At 44.1% G+C, this 19,867-nt stretch overlaps 3 protein-coding genes and 1 non-coding gene across 5 annotated transcripts in view; 2 read left to right on the plus strand and 2 right to left on the minus strand.

Moving 5' to 3' along the window:
- WWC2 (WW and C2 domain containing 2) overlaps positions 1 to 7,882 on the plus strand; it is a 213,005-nt gene extending 205,123 nt beyond the window's left edge. For both annotated transcript variants that reach the window (XM_054484284.2, XM_063664319.1), the window contains 2 exons: positions 1,724 to 1,851; positions 5,018 to 7,882. In XM_054484284.2, the coding sequence (XP_054340259.1) occupies positions 1,724 to 1,851; positions 5,018 to 5,084 (195 nt within the window). In that variant the 3' untranslated portion in view covers positions 5,085 to 7,882. The remainder of the gene's footprint in view (positions 1 to 1,723; positions 1,852 to 5,017) is intronic.
- Positions 7,883 to 7,925: 43 nt separating this feature from the next.
- On the minus strand, positions 7,926 to 10,127 carry CLDN22 (claudin 22). Its single transcript, XM_054484285.2, has one exon. It carries the CDS (start codon positions 9,564 to 9,566, stop codon positions 8,904 to 8,906), a length of 663 nt encoding a protein of 220 aa, XP_054340260.1. The 5' UTR covers positions 9,567 to 10,127; the 3' UTR covers positions 7,926 to 8,903.
- A 1,011-nt stretch (positions 10,128 to 11,138) lies between these two features.
- CLDN24 (claudin 24) lies at positions 11,139 to 11,801 on the minus strand. Its single transcript, XM_054486171.1, has one exon. The coding sequence runs from the start codon at positions 11,799 to 11,801 to the stop codon at positions 11,139 to 11,141; it is 663 nt and encodes a 220-aa protein (XP_054342146.1).
- Positions 11,802 to 18,754: 6,953 nt separating this feature from the next.
- Positions 18,755 to 18,858, plus strand: LOC129035981 (small nucleolar RNA U13). The gene has a single exon (XR_008502454.1). It is a non-coding gene; the product is annotated as a small nucleolar RNA U13 (small nucleolar RNA).
- Positions 18,859 to 19,867: the final 1,009 nt, after the last annotated feature.

Consider the following 19,867-nt stretch of genomic DNA (forward strand, 5'->3'; position numbering starts at 1 on the left):
AGTTGGGACCACAGGCACATGCCACCACGCCTAGCTAATTTTTTTTTTTTTTTCATAGAGTGTCTCCCTATGTTGTCCAGGCTGGTCTCAAACTCCTGGCCTTAAGCAATCTTCCCACCTTGGCCTCCCAGCCTGGACTTCATCTGTTTTGTTCACAACTATAACCCTGCCTCCTAGTACAGAGCCTGGCATATTGTTTAAAAAAAAAAAAAAAAAAAGTAACAGTAATAGCTTCATTCTGTAATAGTATATTCAATGATGTGTTGGGTACTGCTCTGAGTACTTTACATATATATGTACTCATTTAAACTTCACAACTTTGAAGTAAGTACTTACTCCCAGTTTACAAATGGAGAAACTAAGACACCAGAAGGTCAAGCAACTTGCCCAGATTTACATCGCTAGTAAGTGGTAGAAATGGAATTTGACCCCAGGCCGTATGACCTGAATGTTTGCTCTTCACCAACTTATACCACCTTTCCTTAAAAGGCAGTCCACAAATATTTGTTGATTGGGTGAATGAATACGAGTGAAAGAATGAAATGAAAAGACAACTTTTAATATAGTATCATTAGTACATTTTTATTTTAAAATGTGTTCATGCACAGTACCCAAATATTCATTATTACTAACAGATGATAAATTGTAGTAAAGTCATACAGTGGAATACTATATAGCAGTGAGGAAAGTGAGTTACAACTACATCTAACAGTGTTTATGATTCTCGTGAGCATAATGTTGAGCTAAAGGACCCACACCCTAAAGACTGTCTGTTTACTGTTCCATCTATACCAAGGACAGAAGAGGCACATTAGAAGTCAGAATGCTGGGAACCCTCGGGGCAGAGCTGGAAGGGCACCAAGGGGAGCTTCTTGGAAACAGGAGTGTTCCCCCCTTCCTCCGGTGCTGGTCACATGGGTGTGTTCAATTTGTAAAAGTTATTTGAGCCATACACGTATATGTGCAGGCTTTTTTTTTTTGAGACGGAGTCTCGCTGTGTCGCCCAGGCTGGAGTTCAGCGGCGCGATCTCGGCTCACTGCAAGCTCCGCCTCCCAGGTTCAAGCCATTCTGCCTCAGCCTTCTGAGTAGCTGGGACTATAGGCGCCCGCCACCACACCCGGCTAATTTTTTTATATTTTTAGTAGAGACGGGGTTTCACCGTGTTAGCCAGGATGGTCTCGATCTCCTGCCCTCGTGATCCGCCCGCCTCGGCCTCCCAAAGTGCTGGGATTACAGGCGTGAGCCACCACACCGGGCATGTGCAGGTTTTTTGATTGGTAAATTCTACTTTAAATAAACAGCTTTTTAAATGACTAAGTTAGATAAAAAGGGTCAAAAAGATGAATAAGACGTTGAAAGTGTATTTGCCCAAAACATTCTTTAACTGTAGATATTTTTTGGAAACAGTGCTATGAGTAATTTTCAGTTTCATTTTTGAGAGTTTGTAGGTTTTCAGATGTAATAAAATTGTCACGTATTGCCTGTGTAATTAGATTTCTAAAATGTAATTAAAATGAACTTACCCCAAAATCAACATATGCTCAGCATGAGTTGGTCATGTGGGTGTTGGCCCCTGATGGGTGATAAAAAGGACACCAGCACACTGGCTGCCTTGCTTGCCCTCCTGACTTTAGTCCACAATCTTTCAAGCTTCATAGGATGTCTCCAGGGATTTCTAATCAGTGTTTTGTGTTTTTCTTACATTTTTATTCCCTTTTCCAGGCTGAACAGTCCAAAGAAGAGCAGAAGCAAGGTTTGAATGCAGAGAAGTTGATGAGGCAAGTCTCCAAGGACGTGTGTCGGCTCCGGGAGCAGAGCCAGAAGGTGCCTCGGCAGGTGCAGTCCTTCAGGTGAATAGCCCCATCCAGGACAGCTTTTGGGTTGCCCTCACGGGGTCTGATTGTGTAGGAATTCACCTCAGTGCAGTGAAAGTTAGTATGAGGATCCGAGACCGAAATCTTCTGTTCTCTACCTTGAATATATAATTTTCCATTTGCACCTGAGGTGATAAATGTGACTGGCAGAGTTAAAGGCTGATGAAAGCCTAACTCCCCGCAAGAACCCAGGGTGTCCCCAGCTCTTAGTAGCTGTTAGCACATCTCACTGGGCTATCTTGACACAGGATACAAAGGTACAGAAAACTCAGACATCTTTGGGATTTTGTTCATTCATTTTACAGACATTCCTTGGGCAGCCCTAGAAACCTTGCACCTTGTCAGGCCCTGAGATGTGGAGGCTAAGAACATGTGCATTCGTTCTGCTCTTCTCGGGGGCTCTAGGCTGTAGCAGGGACAGGCGGGTAACCAGGTCATTGCAGTGCGTGTGGAAAGAGCTAACTAAAGGTATAGGTAGGGACCTGTGAGAGATGTGGGAGGAGCCTCAATCCGTACGGGATAGGTGCTGGGGCTGCAGGCACCAGCAGAGGAGATTATAAGAGAACCCATCATGGAAGGATGGCTGCAAGCTCCTTAGGCACCTAGGGGTGGCAGTTTTGAGTGGGACATCGAGGCGGGAAGAACAGCACGGACAGAGGCACAGACCTTAGAAGTCAGTGCCAAGCTCTGGCGCATGGGGAGTTGCCAGCTGGTGAGCCTGCCCGGGAGAACTGGGCTCAAATTGCACAGGCCTTGGAAGCTGTGCGGAAGGCTTCCACCTGCAGTCTCTGATGGGGCGGCCAGCAGGGCTCTCCGTGCACAAAACCAAATGATGGGGATGGGTTTGATGTAGGGCAGATATCAGATGCATTGTGGAGAGTGGGCTGGGGAGAAGTGGGTAAGGGTGGCCAGTTAGGTTCATGGGAGGTTTGTGGGGGGCAGTGGCTGCCCTGTGGTGCCAGCGCTCGGGATGGAGAATGCTGGGGAGCAGGGGTGTGGGGAGGATGCTGACCTCTGCCATGGCAGTGAGGTAACCATGACCAGTAGACAAGTGGAAATAAAAATCTAAAGCCAGGGTTAGGGGTCAGGATGGAGGTTTAAAAATGCGAGTGCTCGTCTTCAATGCACTGGTCTCATCTGTGGAAATGGACCAGACATCCCAGAAAATGTGAGGTGACTGGGAAAGGAGGCTGGTGGGCACCAATCACTGAAGGGCTCGCCCCAAAAGAGATGCTAGAAGGAATGGCTGGAGAGGTCAGAGGAGAACCAGGAGCCTGGGGCCAGAAGGTGGGGAGAGGAGATTGATGGAGAGAACTGAAAAGTACATCCGGGATCCCTGGTGAGCACACTAGATGGTTTCAGCCCCGATGGAGGGAGCTCAGCAAAAAGATTTGTTCCTATCGCATTTTTATTTGGCTTTGGTTGAGGTTTTGTATAGACGAGTCTTTGGAAAGCGTTTAGGCATAAAGGGGAGAAGCCCGGAAGAAGCGAGTGTTTTTGAAGTGTGGGGAAGCTAGGTCACGTGGTGGAGCAGGGACAGCTATGGCATGCTGGGGTCTGGTGCCAAGCGGGAGGGCAGGGCCACGCACCGTGCGGCAGCAGCAGTGTGCCTTAGTGGGCTCACAGCTCTTTCATTTTTCTGCAACACCCTGTAGTAGAGAGGTTTTTCCACCCTCTTTTCTGCTAAAGAATCACATTTGTGACTTTCAGGGAGTGCCACTACTTGGGTTTTAGAACTGAAGGTGAGGGGAACCCATCCATGTCCCTGGTGCTGTGGTCACTTAGAGAGTAAGCAGCATTGTCTAGCATGGAAAGTCACACGACTCGCAGTTGTTGCTGAAACCCGAAGCAAAGAATCCACGAACATTCCCAGCTTCCCTTAAGATACGAAGCATATTATATCACCAGGCAAGTGATGAGAATGATGAGATGGACCAGGGTGAGACAGAACATGCTGGAAGCGTGGGATTTGCACGGCTGCCGTTGCCTGGCCTGGGGTGGTGAGATCAGGCAGCAGTGGGGCCTGGGCCGTTCTGCCCGGCACCACCCCAGCTGCTTGTTTCACCTGGAATCAGGAGCCCGATGGTCCCTGGCCTTCTAATTTTTCAAGAGAAGTTAGAAATCAACAATTTTATGTGAAATATCTCAAATGCAGGCGCTGGCAACTAGTTCAGGTATTTTTAAACACCCCAGTTAGCAGCTGCGCCTTAAGGCCTCCGCTGACATCACACCCACACTCGGGGCGTTTTTTGTTCTTGTTTTCCTCTTATGAATGGAACAAATTTAAAGGACACTGTTCACAGCAGTAGCTTGTTCCAGTGTCCACAGTGTTCCCACTCCTCCTTTTCCCCTCTATCCTTTCTTAGTCTTCAGAACATCCCCACCTCAGCTCTGGTTTCTCACCCGTACCTCCTCCCCCATCTGGACTGTTCTTTCGCCAGTGCTTGATTCTTCAGCTACCAGCATGCCCCTTGCATGTAATATGCCCTCAAGAAATACGTGCTGATGGCATAAATGCCATGTACAGTGTGAAGTTCTGTAGGAAAACAGACGCACTGTTTGTCTTTTTTCTAAGTACTCTCCTCACCTGAAAACTGCTCTGCCCTGTCTCAGCCTCTCCGCTGCTTTGGGACCAGGGCAGTTACTACCTTTCAGATAGTGAGTTCCTCCTTCTCCTTTCATTTGAGTCGTGGTGTCGCTCATCAGGTTGTCCCTGCCCCGGCACAGTATCGATTTTAAAGACTTTTCCTGTTATTATGTACTTTTCTGTGAGGTTACTGAGAAGTTTCCATGTAGGATTTTGGGCCTTTTGAGTCTTCTACTATCTAGTTCGGAAATACCCATCCTAGACCAAACCCCTACTAGTTTAAAAACTGTCTTCTGTTGGAAGTTCCCTGAAGGGAACTTACGGGCTTGGTCTGTAGGTGACTTCCGTGAGCCAGAGCTGCTGTTCTCCTTGATACCCTCCCTTTAGCAGGCAGAGGCTCTCTTGATTTCAAATGGAGTTCTACTTAAGGAAAAGAGCTTCTGCCTGTGCTTGTAGAGACATCACTACCACTGCAGGTCTTGGGGACTTTTTTGATGGTCCCAGAGTATTTTTAGCATCATATTTAAGTCAATTTATTTCTCACCCCAACTCTAGGGAGAAGATTGCCTACTTCACCAGAGCAAAGATAAGCATCCCATCCCTGCCGGCTGATGATGTGTGATTACATGACTTAAGAAATTATTTTTTCATCTGTTCACTTTCTTAGGGAGGGTAAAAGACTGAAGATTTGTGTTTTTGTTTTGGTGTTTGGTTTTTTTTGGTAACATAACTGTCAACTCTTGAAGAACTTTCATTTCACATCAGATTTTCAACACGTTAATTTGTAAAGTACCTTGAGTGTAATTTTTATATGCTTAAAAAAGAAAAAATCAGATACGAAAAATGGGATAATCTGGTACACAAATGTTGCCCAGTATGTGCGCATTGCCAGTGGACTTTATTTTGTAAAAATGGAATAGAGGCAGTACCCCACGTGCGTACTGTTGAGCCGGCTGTTGAGAAACAACTTGGTTCAGCAGGTGGTTTTGCTTCTCCTTTGTGTTCCTGTGAGTAGGCTGTGCCGATGGCAGCAGCGCCATGTGGTATCTGTGCCCTGGTGAGGAGAGGAGCGCTTTCCATTTGGAGGCAGTGTGAGCACACGCTGGAGTGCAGCGTTCCAAAGTCCACCCGAAATGGATACTGCGTTCACGGCCATCACCTGTGCGGGAACACCTGGTTTCCTTAAGACAATTTCCTTTTTGTCCTTTTATATTTTTCTGAAGAAAACTAAGATGTAAACTACCAAGTGCTCTTAAGAATAAAAATAAGAATAAGAATACAAAGGAGCACTACTCTTGGCTACACGAAAGATCTTGGGATTCATGACACTGAGGGCAGGGAGAAGAAAGAACACCAGCCACGTAGAGATACAAATAAGCTCATCAAATGAGCAGCTGGTTTGTCTCACTCAGCCTGAATTTGCATAAGTGTTCAAAAGTGAGTTTCTGGCTTGCACCAGTGTTTTGCCCTAAATCTAAGGATGGTGCCTAGTGGTGGCCCTGTGTTCTGAGGACAGAGAGAGCTGGAGGTGTGGAGGGAAATGCATCGGCACTCATTTGGTGTAACCAAGAAGAGGGGAAAAGATGTCTTGATAGAATCAAAGTTGCCAAAAACAAAAGAGTTTATCAAGCAGATTTCTAACATTTAGTAGAAATTACTTCATAGCTCTCATTTTTAGGAGATTCTATCTATAATTTATGGTAAATAGTTGGGAGGCAAAGGGAAGAATGTGCGTGGGGGATTATTAATTTGAAGTATAAGCTAAATTGTTTATTAAAAAGCCTATTTTGGATGAACAAGTTTAGAGAGAGAAACTGACGAATATGTCCTCCAGTTTAGAATTTCACCTTACCCGACCCAGGCACTTCTTAAAAAAACAGATCCTCAGTGCAGCTCTGCCAGCATCAACGCTTTTAAAATATATAGTATTTAGGCCATTTAAACCATACTTATTACTCAGAAACAATTTTGGGTTAGCCACCTAATATAGCAAATAAAATAGATTTTTTAAAGAAATCCAAAATTGTCTTAAAGGAATGGACCCCTTAAAGAAAAAAAAAAAAAGTTGTGTTCCTCAGTTAGAATGCTCACTAGCTCACTAGCAAGAATTTTTATTTTCTTGAAAGCAATTATATATATTTTGGAAAGTTCATGTTATTGGAATTGAAGTTCAAATTAAGCAACTTCTGAGCCTAGAACTTTAATTATTTTTTCCTAAATGTCCCACCACTTACATACAAATTTCTTTGAAGACATAACTGGACATGGCAGACACTACTTTGAACAAAAACCAGCCTAGTGAATTGACTGAGTACAGTCCTTTAAGGCTGCCCAGTTCATTCTATTAGATGACTAAGGAAAACTAGAAAAAGAATACAGTTCACCCTTGTCAAGGTCAAATGTGAAAGACAGAAGTTTATTTAACGTAGAGGTAAATGAAGGTGAGCTGTTTTCAGCGTCTTAGTTTGACCATGAAAATGTCTATAGAATTATGTGTAGTTGTTCCGTACGATTTTATTTTCTTCATTTATTTATTTACAGTCTTATTTATGTTCTGTGTAATATATAGTTTGATTCTGGCCATTTTAAATATTTGATGCAGAAGAGACTATATTGGAATATTTACAGCTTTATAAGTCTTTCATCAGATTAGCTGTTGACTTTTTGTAATACAAAAAGTTTCAGACAAGTATTAAAGAATAAAATCTGTCTCAGGCTGGTAGTTAGCAGTTGTGACCAAGATGCTTTTGGTTGTTGTATTTCACAAAATTTCCTCATTTCTAACATGAGAGATGAACTTATTTTAATATAATCCTTTTTCTACACTTTAAAAGTCAGCAATAGTGTTATGTATTTATAGGCAGCTTTTAATAATCTTATCATATTTGTACTAACCCAAATGATTCACAGTGACAAAACATTTTAATAACTTGATCACAAAACCATATGGACAAATATGAATTTTAATATTATAAATACTATTTTTAAAAGGAAGAATTTATTCACACAGGGTAAAAAGAATGTAATATTTAGTTCTCAAGTTTGAATTATCAGTATATTATTACAATTTTGTATATCAGAATCTTAAGTGTTACAGGTACAAAAAGAATATTGCTAGCCAAATGAACAAAGTTTAGCTAAATCTCTGTAGCATGCAAATCAAATAAATTAAAATTTTTTGCTATTGCTTTATCTATATTGTATTAAATATCAAAAGCTCAGGACTGAACTTAATATTTAATCAGGTTAAATTCTGAACATGTTTCTGTTTTAATTTGTCTTGTTTGTAAACGTATGCAAATACATCACATAGATTAACTGGTTTCTGCACTTTCCATGTGTTTGTGGGTAGAAAAAAATTCAGTGGGTTTTTAAAAAAAAAAAAAAAAAAAACAAAGCCACGTATTGCCTAATACTCTATTTCAGTGTCGTTTATTGTTCAGTTTATTTCCCTGATTGGCACAAACACAAGAGTTTCCTTGAACCTTGTACCAAGCAAATACAAAATATTTCATGAAGAAATCCCCAGGCCGGCAGTTTGTGATGAATAGTTCTTGTTGGAACTATATGTATTGCTGATAAAAAAGGACGAAGTATTTTCATTGAGCAAATAAAATGACGGGCTCCAGAATATGTGCTCTGTGGTCGCTGCGCCTGGGCTGGCAGTGTGCTCCACGGAGAGGCAGCCGTCCCAGGAGGTTCTCTACCCACACACCCCAGTCCTGCCCTGCCGTGCCCCCCACAGGCTGCTCAGTGCTGGGGAAGCCAGAAACGCTGCCCGTGAAATACGGAACACAGGGTGCAGAAGCACGTTTGTGTGGCAGAGTCTACTTGAATCATCCAAAACCCAAGATCGCCCTCCTGCCTCTGACAGTATAGAAGGCATGACTGAATGTAGCTGCCTTTTGAAAAAGGCTCCATAGAGACACTGAGGCCTCTGATTCAGAGGGAGATGATGTGTCTACACCTTTCACCTCTAAAGCTTTTAAAGAGCTAGTAGTTATTTTGTATAATAAGACGTCATGCATTTTAAATAAATATGCAACAAGACCTCAGGCTTATTACACTAGGTTCTCTTAAACACCTGAAAGAAGTAAATGATTTGCCAAATGATTCCGCTCCATATGAATAATACCTTCAAAGATACATACAGATTAATGTTTTATTTACCACTTCTATGCAATCACTATTTTAAAATTGAGAAAACTCATCCACAGTAATGGGTGTCATTACTATTCAGTCTTGATTGGTTTTGGTCTCAGAGTAGAAGATAAAAATGGTTTACCAGTCTTGGAAAGAAACTATAGTTTAAACTAATAGCCACAGGAAAAAATGCATTTTCAAAAATCAGAAGCAGAGTGGGATGACTAGAGCAGGACATCCTACCAAATCCAGTGTTGAGCAAGCGTCTCCTGAACAGCAGACACTTGTCCTTTCTGGCTTAGTTTTTCAGGTTGGTGTTTCTCGTCTCCAGTTGTTGATGATGATCTTGTGTTTGCGCCACTGCATAGTGGCCCGAAGCTAGGGGAGCGTGGCTGGAGCAGGCTGCACAGTTGAGCAGACACCCTCCTAGTAGAAGAGAAAGTCCAGCAAACCAGCCCAGAAAGAGGGCCTCCCCAAACTCCCACCTGGGGACAAAGTCTGGGACGTTCTCATCCCAGAACTCCTGAACCGTCTTGTGAGCAACCCAAGAGACAGGAACCAGGGCTGTGATTCCCGAGACCCAGGACAGAATTCCTCCCAGGATCAGCAGTCGCCTCTTGAGATCTCTGTGACTCTCTCCAATTCTCAAACAGTCCAGGCCAAACCCAGAGACCAGCAGGCCCAGAAATCCCAGCCCATTTGACAGAAACATTAAGATCCTGGAGACCCTGAGTTCAGCAGGCAAAGCCAGGAAGGAGTCAAAGTCCTTGCACTGCATCCCCACTTCCTCTTGGATGACACAGGCTTGCCAGAGTCCCATGGTCCAGTTTTCCATTTCATTTAAGTCCAGGTTGAGGTTCTTCCAGTGTGGCAGGTAGTTTGTAAGACAGGATAAAACCCATCCCAGCAAAGATAATGAAACTCCAGCTAGTTGAGCCACAGTTCTAAATACTAAAGCCATTAAAATGTCCTGAGAGCTTTAGCCAAACTAACTCCTGCCCTTCGGTTGCTGTGAAAAGAAGTGTGACACTTGTGTTATAACTTCTGAAACTCAGAAATATTTCTTCATTGTGTATATAGGAGGATTCTTGCCAGAGCTGCTATTGTCTGATTCCATGTTGAATGGGTTTCACAAAAGGATAGGGAAATAATGCCTCAAACCAGTAATGCCAAGGTGTGGCCAAGATCGTGTTTGTGTCTTGTGGGCTGGATTTTACAGAAAGCAGTTTGTCACTGAAATATAATTAAGTGATAATAATCCTCCTTTCATTGTTAAGGTTAAAATGGCTTTCATGTTATTCCCAACCTTTCTAACAAAGAATTAAGTCTAAATGCAAAATATTTAACTGATGGTTTTGGTTCAACTCCTCCTGCTTTGTATCTCACTAACTGCACCTGTCAGATTTTCATCTCTTATAGTTCTCACATTTCAAATGTGCATGTTATGGTAATACTGAGTGTTATTTTTTAAAAATAGGTTTAAGAAAAGTATTTCTTAACCAAATAAATCAATCTTATCAGAAATCTCTCTACACCTTAACTCGGGCCTGTGTTTCAGAAATTCCTCAGGCTACATATACCACATGGCATATGAAGCAATACTTAACTACATATCTAGTTTATTTATCTGCATGCCTTTCTGTCAAATTCACGCTTATGTGCATAAACACTTTCTTTCTTATATATGCTTTCTATGCCGAGGAAAGAGTTCAGCATTTGGACTCTGCAGGTTGGAGTCAGCATTTCTGTTTATTCACCACTAAAGTATATATCCCCATGTTAGTGATTTTTCATTGAACAAAGGAAAGGTTTTATTCAAATGACCTGACAATATCAGGATATCAAGAAAAATGTCTTTGGAATTGTTTTTCTTTTTTTAATACGAAGGTTTTGAGGGAAAGGATGAGAGAAGAGATTGGCCAGCATTTTAAATTTGAGAGGATCACAAGGTACTGAAAACTCTTCAGCCTCATAAAATCTTGCCACACTGAGTGCCTGGTAATATCCTAAACACAAACCACTTCTTTGAACAAAACCACTGTTCAAAGAAGAAAAAAGTCGTCGTTGTGGGAATAACACTTTGGGGTTGGCTTAGCATGTGGTTTTGCTACGGTAGAACACTTAAGATTTTCAGATTGTTAGTTTTTTTCTTTAGGAAACAGAAACTAAAGATCATTTCTGACTACCAACAACAACAACAACAAAAAAGAAAAACAGAAAAAAGCTTTCTAATATGAAATTCACACATTAAAGCTTGAAACTGACTGTACTGGATAGCGACCACATTAATTTCAATAACCAGATCAATGAAGCTTGTTTCACTTCTACCTATATAATGCTTACCATAATCATTTTCTTTTAGATAAAAGATTTTCCTTCATTATTCTCCAGATTTTAGAGGGAAGTGGGTCTACCTACTGTAGAAAAATAGTTAGTGAATGAGAAAACGTGAGCATCACAGATTTAGCTACAAAACAAAGAGGTCTTTGTCATCACAGTTGATACAGGATACATCTCTGGCCTTGTTGGAGTCTTACACTTGAGGATCTGCTGTCCCATCTTCCAGGTAGGGACACTGAGTTTGCATTTGCGCCACTGCATAGTGGCCCGAAGCTAGGGGAGCGTGGCTGGAGCAGGCTGCACAGTTGAGCAGACACCCTCCCAGTAGAAGAGAAAGTCCAGCAAACCAGCCCAGAAAGAGGGCCTCCCCAAACTCCCACCTGGGGACAAAGTCTGGGACGTTCTCATCCCAGAACTCCTGAACCGTCTTGTGGGCAACCCAAGAGACAGGAACCAGGGCTGTGATTCCCGAGACCCAGGACAGAATTCCTCCCAGGACCAGCAGTCGCCTCTTGAGATCTCTGTGACTCTCTCCAATTCTCAAACAGTCCAGGCCAAACCCAGAGACCAGCAGGCCCAGAAATCCCAGCCCATTTGACAGAAACATTAAGATCCTGGAGACCCTGAGTTCAGCAGGCAAAGCCAGGAAGGAGTCAAAGTCCTTGCACTGCATCCCCACTTCCTCTTGGATGACACAGGTTTGCCAGAGTCCCATGGTCCAGTTTTCCATTTCATTTAAGTCCAGGTTGAGGTTCTTCCAGTGTGGCAAATAAGTTGTAATAATGGATGAAATCCATCCCAGGAAAGACAGTAAAAGTCCAACACATTGCATCGCTATTCTAAAGATTAAAGCCATTGCGACAAGTCTTAGGACTTTGCCACCCCTATAGGATCTGCTGTGTTTTGTGGTTGATGGTAATGTGACAATCTTGGTTCTATGCTGCCTGGAATATAAGCTGTGGTCATTAACTCCTTGGGCACTCTGAAATGCGTTTTTGTTCTTCTTGAATATAATGTTTCATGTAAAGGACGAAGGACTCTGTTAAAACTATGAGTTAGGCTTTCTGATAAGGACTTGATCTGTTACCTTCCAATTTGGTAAAATTACATCCCCAATGCTTGATGATTATAAGTCTAAGGATGAACAAAGAGGGCTCTATGACCCCTCACCCTAAAATACAACAGAAATCTTTGTGCTTCAATATGGATTAATTAGATTTTAAGTGGTGATAAAAGGCCAGCTCTTTCTACAACAGGACTTCATTGTAAGAGCTGAATCTGAGATTTCAGGGATGCAAAACAAGGCCTTGTAAAGAAAGGTAGACTGTTTCCTATCATCTCTATTCTTCTCAGACTTCCTTAACCTACACAAGAGCCTGGCCCACATCCTTGGGTGTCGCAGGAGCTCAGTGAGAGTTGGCAGGAAAGTTCCTCGGATTCCTTTGAAAGGTAGAGGCTGGCTTACGGGACTGATTAAAATGAAAAGGACTGAGGCTGATGCCGGGGGTTACTGAGTGAGGAAGGGAACGTCCCGGAAGTTCCAGCATTCACTCTGTGGTTTTCTCCATTCTCGTTAAGGACTTGAGGGTAAAGCATGATGTCTTAGCGTCCAGGGAGGTGTTTTTTGTCCAGAGCTGAGCTGTCCCCTTGTCATTTCAGCAGCCTTCGCAGAGCAACACCAGGCTTCAAGACTCCTGCCAGCTCCCAGACAAAAGTCTCTGGTACAAACACAATAGCCACAATGGAGCTGAACTTTGAGGCTTCATCTTGTTTATTTTTTTGGTTGAGGCCACACCTTGAGAGCATGCGTATGCAGAGGGTTGACCCCTCAGAGAACACAGGGCCGGCCTCACAGGCCAGGACAAGAGGCCACCTGCCCCAGATTCCCAGGGCTGCTCCTATCCACATGGTCCCTGGGCATCCTGCACCCACTCAGAGGAGAGAAAATCAGATGGGCCCACAGGACAGAAAGCTCCCTAAAGGTAGAGCCACTCCCGAGAGGTTCTAACCTGGAGAAATAGAACCACTGCCCATCACGTTGCAACAGTGGAGTGTAGCCCAGGATCATAGACGATCTTTTATGGTGTCTCTCAATAGGAGATCAGAGAGACAGAACCTGGATCCCGATGTATCCAAATTACTTTGGATAAGATTGTATAAGATGTAGATTTGAGGTGGTACTTTCTTCAGCTTTTCCTATCATCTTAAGTTTAAAAAGAAAAAACTATGCACCAGATGAACTCTTCCTTCATTTTTACAAATTTTCAAAATTCCTGAGGTTGTATTGGTGTCCCCACCATCCTGAAATAAGTCATTCCAGGGTGCATAAAAGTACCTGATCCAGAGGGCCGGAGACCTGTCTGGGGCCTCATCACCAGTGCACAGGATATAGCAAGCTTGAGCTCTCTTCCAGGAGGCAGTCGGGGTGGTGAAGGCCTGGAGAGCAGGTGTGAAAGATCATAGGGAGATGATTCTTAATATTACAGTGAAATGCTTTTTAAAAACCTAATGGAATAGGCTGCTCCGTGACGTAGTGAGCTCTCCCTGCTACAGGCGTCTAAGCGAAAGGTTATCACCTGCCCGGGTTATCACGGAGGGGATTTCTGCTGTTGTGGGTGTTGGACCTGCATAACCTCTGAGCACCCTCCCAATTCATTTCTTCTTTCAGCATTAAAAAAATATGTTGTGGGCCGGGCGCGGTGGCTCACGCCTGTAACCCCAACACTTTTGGAGGTTGAGGCGGGCAGATCACGAGGTCAGGAGTTTGAGACCAGCCTGACCAACATGGTGAAACACCATTTCTACTAACAATACAAAAATTAGCCAGGCGTGGTGGCAGGCGCCTGTAATCCCAGCTACTCAGGAGGCTGAGGCAGGAGAATCGCTTGAACCAGGGAGGCAGAGGTTGCAGTGAGCCAAGATGCGCCACTGCACTCCAGCCTGGGTGGTAGAGCGAGACTCTGTCTAAAAAAAAAAAAAAAAAGTTGTGAGCCCCTCCTGCTGAGCAGGCACTGAGTGCTGAACAGTATGGATGCGACCCCTCCCCAGTCCCTGAACTCCTGACCTCAGGTGACCCAGCTGCCTCGGCCTCCCAAAGTGCTGGGATTACAGGCATGAGCCACCGTGCCCAGCTGGCAATTTCTGTGTATTTTGCTCATGAATGTGCAGCCTGGGACTCAGCAGGGACCACTTGTCTCTGCTCCAGGCAGCGTCAGCTCAGCTGGGGACTGGAGGGTCCCTTTCCAAGGTGGGTCACCCACATGGTGGGCTGCCAGCAGGGAGCTCAGCCTCTACCGTCATATAGGGTACAAAAAACACACAGACAAGGCCACCTCAAGCCAAATGGTAGCCAGATTGCTGCTGTAAGCAGCCCCCACCTCATCGACTGGCAACAGGAGCTGTGGACCCTGGGTCCTGCAAGACAGGGTTGAGGAAGGACGAAGGCAGAGGCCCGAGAGGTCCAGTAAAAGCTTTGGATTCTGAAGTCAGTGGAGAAGCCAAATCCTCTATTGTCAAAATTACCCTTTAAAAATCCCTTAAGCATTGGAGATCAATACACATGTCTCCCCAGGCCCAGCTCGCTGGGGTCTTCTCTGGCAATGAGCAAGGTTACTCTGGGTCCACAGGTTGAGCACAAAATGAAGAAGTAGGCTTAGTTTGGGATCTTGCAGGAAGATTATCTGCTGAATCTGAAGGCAGCAGAATCCAGAGAGGAGGGCACTGGGAACACCAGGACATCACAGGTTTCCCTGCTTCCCCTCCGTAGCACCCAGCAGTGCTGCCAGGAAGAGCCGCCCTTCCTCCTAGCAGGCACGGGCCTCCCTGGCACTTTGATAAATAGGTGAAGATGAGGGGCTTCTCTTGCTAAACATAGTTTTATCTGATTGAAAGAAAATCTATAGTTTATTTTTTCTTGATTTTTCTTTCTTTTTTTTTTTTTCTTGGAGACAGAGTTTTGCTCTTATTGCCCAGGCTGGAGTGCAGATCTCAGCTCACTGCCACCTCCGTCTGCCAGGTTCAAGCGATTCTTGTGTCTCAGCCTCCAATTTTGTTAATATTTCTTATCCTACTAAATAGTAATTCACACTATTAATACTATTAAGCTTGTTATTAAGGAGAAGACACGCTGTTACCCTCACAACCCCCACAGCACAATACCTTGTATCTACTATGTGTTCAGCAAATATTTGTCTAGTAAATTGATTAGAAGGATCCTTCTAAATGATAAAGTAAATATAGAATGCCAACACTATAGATGCCATTCCCATTGCCAGTGCCCTTTCATCATGGTGACAAAACCAGCTGTCCTGGAGCGTCTGAGCATAAATAATGAACTTAAATAGAAGAAATGAACTCACCATCCACCTAGAGTGGGAGAGGAAATATTGCTGAAGCCTCAAGAGTTAGCAAACAAGAGCATCCCCTTCCAGAAGAGCATCAAGAATGACATCTCTTAGGTGCGGGAAAAAGACTAGAAGGCTGAAGGCCCCCTAAAATAATCACAGGGTACTAGAAATGGATGCTTTTTCTTTTCCTTGTTTTGATTTTTATTTTCTAAATTTTCTACAAAGACTGTGCAGGACGATCATAAGAAAAAGAATGATATAAAAGAAAAAAAGATGATCTGCTGGACAAAATTAACTTTCTTTTGTCAGATCATAATAATAAGTAACAGTTACCAAGAGCCTTCTACATACCGGGCACTGTTCTGAGACTTTAACATGGCTTATCTCATTGAATCCTCACAATCACACAATGGGGGTAGATACTAGGTGCATCACTATTTTACAGACGATAGGGCTAAGCACAGTGGGCAAGTAACTTGCCCGAGGTCATGGGGTCATTTACAGAGCCATGGAGGCAGCACCTCAGTTCCTTTCCCAGTGATATGGTTTGGCTGTGTCCCCACCCAGATCTCATCTTGAATTCCCACGTGTTGTGGGAGGGGCCTGGTGGAAGGTAGTTGAATCATGGGGGCAGGTCTTTCCTGTGCTGTTCTCATCTTAGTGAATAAGTCTCACGAGATCTTATGGTTCTATAAGGGGGAGTTTCCCTGCACAAGCTCTCACTCTCTTTGCCTGCTGCCATTCATGGAAGATGTGACTTGCTTCACCTTGCCTTCTGCCATGGTTGTGAGGCTTCCCCAGCCACGTGGAACTGTAAGTCCATTAAACCTCTTTCTTTTGTAAATTGCTCAGTCTCAGGTATGTCTTTATCAGCAGTGTGAAAATGGACTAATACACTCAGAGCACAGAAGTACCTGGGGCTGGACCTGTGAGTCTATTCTGCACAGTGTTGTTCCAAGCAGAGCTTCTGCATTGAAACCACCTGAGGAGCTTATCCAGCTCGACTTTTGGGTTTCCCACTCCCCTGCCTGCAGTGTGCTGGTAAATGTTTAACAGCAACTCTCAGGTTGGTAACCCTGGATTACAACCTCTGCCAGTTTCCATGGTGTAAATACTCTCACCATGGCCAATTCCAGGCTACCAATGTGGAATCACTGAGTATGCAGTGAGTTAGGAAGAGACAATACAGTCATATAATGGTGACTATTTATGGCAATGAAGACACATGCTGAGAAATGAGTCATTAGGCAATTTTTGTCATTGTGCAAATATCACAGAGTGGGCTTACACAAAGCTAGATGCTCTAGCCTCCTCCACCCGAGGCTGTATGGTATGGCCTATTGCTCCTAGGCTGCAAACCTATACAGCAGGTTACTATACTGAGGACTGCAGGCAGTCTTAACACAATAAGGATTTGCATATCTAAACATAGAAAAGATACAGTGAAGGCCAGGTACAGTGGCTCACACCTGTAATCCCAGCACTTTGGGAGGCTGAGGTGGGCAGATCACCTGAGGTCAGGAGTTCAAGATCAGCCTGGCCAACATGGTGAGACCCCATCTCTACTAAAAATACAAAAATTTTAGCCAGGTGTGGTGGCACATGCCTGTAATCTCAGCTACTCAGAAGGCTGAGGCAGGAGAATCACTTGAACCTGGGAGGCAGAGGTTGCAATGAGCCAAGATTGCACCACTACACTCCAGCCTGGGTGACAGAGTGAGACTCTGTCTCAAAAAAAAAAAAAAAAAAAGAAGAAAGAAAAGAAAAGAAAAAAGATGCAGTGGAAATGCAGTGTTATAATCTTACTCCACTGCCATATACACAGTCTGTCATTGACTGAAACGTCAATATATTACATGAGGCTATCTAGATAGAATAGCTATAGATAACCTCAAGAACATAGATAATAGTAAAATAACGAGGAAGGGATATCTTTGGAGTGTTCATTTGCTTGTCATATCATTTATAAGTTTATATAATTCAATTTTCAGTGATGGCTGTGTTTAACAACCAACTCCCAGAATTCCTGAAAAATTGACAGCTCTCTGGAGCCCGTGTGAGACAGGTCCTGCACGTCCCCGTGACAAGCACAGACATTGCACATCCCGGGGAGAGTCCCGGGAGCTGGGGGCAGGACTCTGCAGGTCAGCAAACTCCTCCAGCACTTCTCTCACACACTGAGGCTTGTGAGTTTGAGAACTGGGCTACCTGGCTTTACTGCCCAGAACACAGGTCTGAGACCCCTCACAATCCTCAGCCAAACCCAGTCACACCGCTGATGCTCAGCCTTTAGGCTGTGGAGGAGGCAGAAGGGCAGGCTGGTATGGATTTTGCCAGCCCCCCTCCTGTGGTGCCTACCTCTTGATTTTTGGTGTTTCACTCAAGTGACTTGTCTGAAATATAGAGTGGTCCCTTATGTCTTTCTGTTCCAATCCTCCAAACACCACCAGCTTGGCCTACATACATTTAGGATGTTGGTGGTTAAAAATATATATTGCTTTTAGATTTATAGCACTTACTGGTTACTTGAATTGATGCATTTAATTTTATCATTACCAGCCAATCTATTAGTTGAATGCTCCTGAAGCTTTCATCAAAGGTTTTGGGGAAAGAAAAGAGAAAAAAAAAAAAAAAGTCCAAGTTCTTGCCCATTGGAAGAAAAAAAAAAGCCAACCAGAGGCTCTAAGGAAAAAATATATAAACAAGTATAAACTCATGCTTATCTGGAAACTGGGACTTTAAACTTGCAGGCAGTGGCTTCCTACATCAGAGGATCTTTAGGGAACCACCAGCAGAAAGTTCCTCCCCGTGGCCTGACACGTTTTGCCCAGGACACTCAGGGGGTGAATGGAATGACAGCAGGTAGTGGGAGGGGTTCAGCCCAGGAGACCATCGCCAGGACAGATCCAGAGGGGTGTGTGCAGACCCCTCCAGAAGGCCCCATTGCTGCTGCCCCCCAGCTCCCAGTCCAGAGGGTGGGGGTCTGAAGACATAAGCAGGATGTGTCGCCTCCACGTAATTGCTCTGCTGTAAGTGACTCCAGGGGTGCCCTCAGTCCGATTCAGGTGATGGCATTTAAGAGAGGAAGTAGGGGAACCCTAGTCAATATTCACTTGTTCTCTGCTTGTGTGTACACTGGCAAGGAGGAATGTGTGGATTTCCAGCAGCAGGAAACAAACCGTTTTCATAGCTGAGTGTGTGGGGGTGGAGTGTTTCTAAAGCCTAGTTATCTCATGTCTCTGTCTTCTGAGGCCCTAACTGAGATTTTTATGCCAAACTTTCAAGGCACTAATGCCTAAGAAATAATGGGAGACAAGGAGACATCGGCTCTCAGTAGTGAAGGGAACATCTTGTCATGCAACAACCAAGGGCCATAGGCCAGAATAACGCGTCTCAGTCTGTTCTGTGCTACTATGACGGAATACTTAAGACTAGGTAATTTGTCAGAAATGTATTTGGCTTGATCCTTTTGTAGTGCGTGAGCATGATGACTGGGTGTTCACACGCATGTGTGAGATGTGCCACCCTCAAACCTTGTTACAATGTCGGCACATTACCCATCTGACCTGAAAAAAAAGAAAGAAAAAGAAATGTATTTGGCTCACAGTTCTGGAGGCTGGGAAGTCCAAGACCATGGCACTGGCATCTGGTGAGGGCCTCTGTGCTGCGTCATGCCATGGCTCAAGGCAGAAGGGCAAGAGAGGATAAGGGTGAGCGGGCAAGAGGGACCCAAACTCGCTTTTATAACCACCCACTCTCAAGATAACTCACTCCCAAGACAAAAGCATTAAGTCCTCCCTGAGTACAGAGCCCTTTTGACCTAATCACCTCTTATAAGGCCCCACCTCTAAACACTTGCACTGAGGATTATGTTTCCAACACATGAACTTTAGGGGACACATTCAAACCGTAGCAAAAGCATAATAATAATAGCCAGTATTTATTAAGCACTTACTGCTTGCTGGGCTTTAGGTTAAGAGCTTTAGCTGTGTTATCGTATTCTCACAAGAACTGTCTGATATAGACACCATTTTTATCTCCATTTAACTGATAAGGAATCTGAGGCTTAAGTAAGCCAATTAGTTTGCCAAACAATGGTTCAAGGATTGAAGCCTGTCTCACACCAAAGTCTAGCCCTTAATCTTTTATGCTGTACAGAGTGATCTGAGACCATTGTTATGGTTGCCTCTCCATTTTGTCCTGAAGCTTTGCTTGCGAAAGTCGGCACTCACTTGGCAAGCACTATGCCTCCGCCTCGGGCCAGAGTCAGAACCCTGAATGCATCCTCCAGCAGTGGGGGCTGAAGCTGTGGGAAGCACATGCTGGCTTTGTGGCTGTAAAGTTAGAAACTGCTACAGCAGAGGGGCTTGACAGGGAAGGTTATGGGAAATGTCCTAGCCAGGGACTCCATCTCCACCCACTACGCAAATAGAAATGAAAAGACCCTCTATCTTGGGATTAACTGGGTTCTTTTCTTTGTAAATCCTTTCTAAATATTAATCTAAGTTCCCAACCCTCATGGCTAATGTTTCCTTTAAGTTTCCAGTTAACACATGGGAAAATCATTGCAAATCCG

The sequence above is a fragment of the Pongo pygmaeus genome, chromosome 3 (genome assembly GCF_028885625.2).
Source record: "Pongo pygmaeus isolate AG05252 chromosome 3, NHGRI_mPonPyg2-v2.0_pri, whole genome shotgun sequence".
NCBI lineage: Eukaryota > Metazoa > Chordata > Mammalia > Primates > Hominidae > Pongo > Pongo pygmaeus.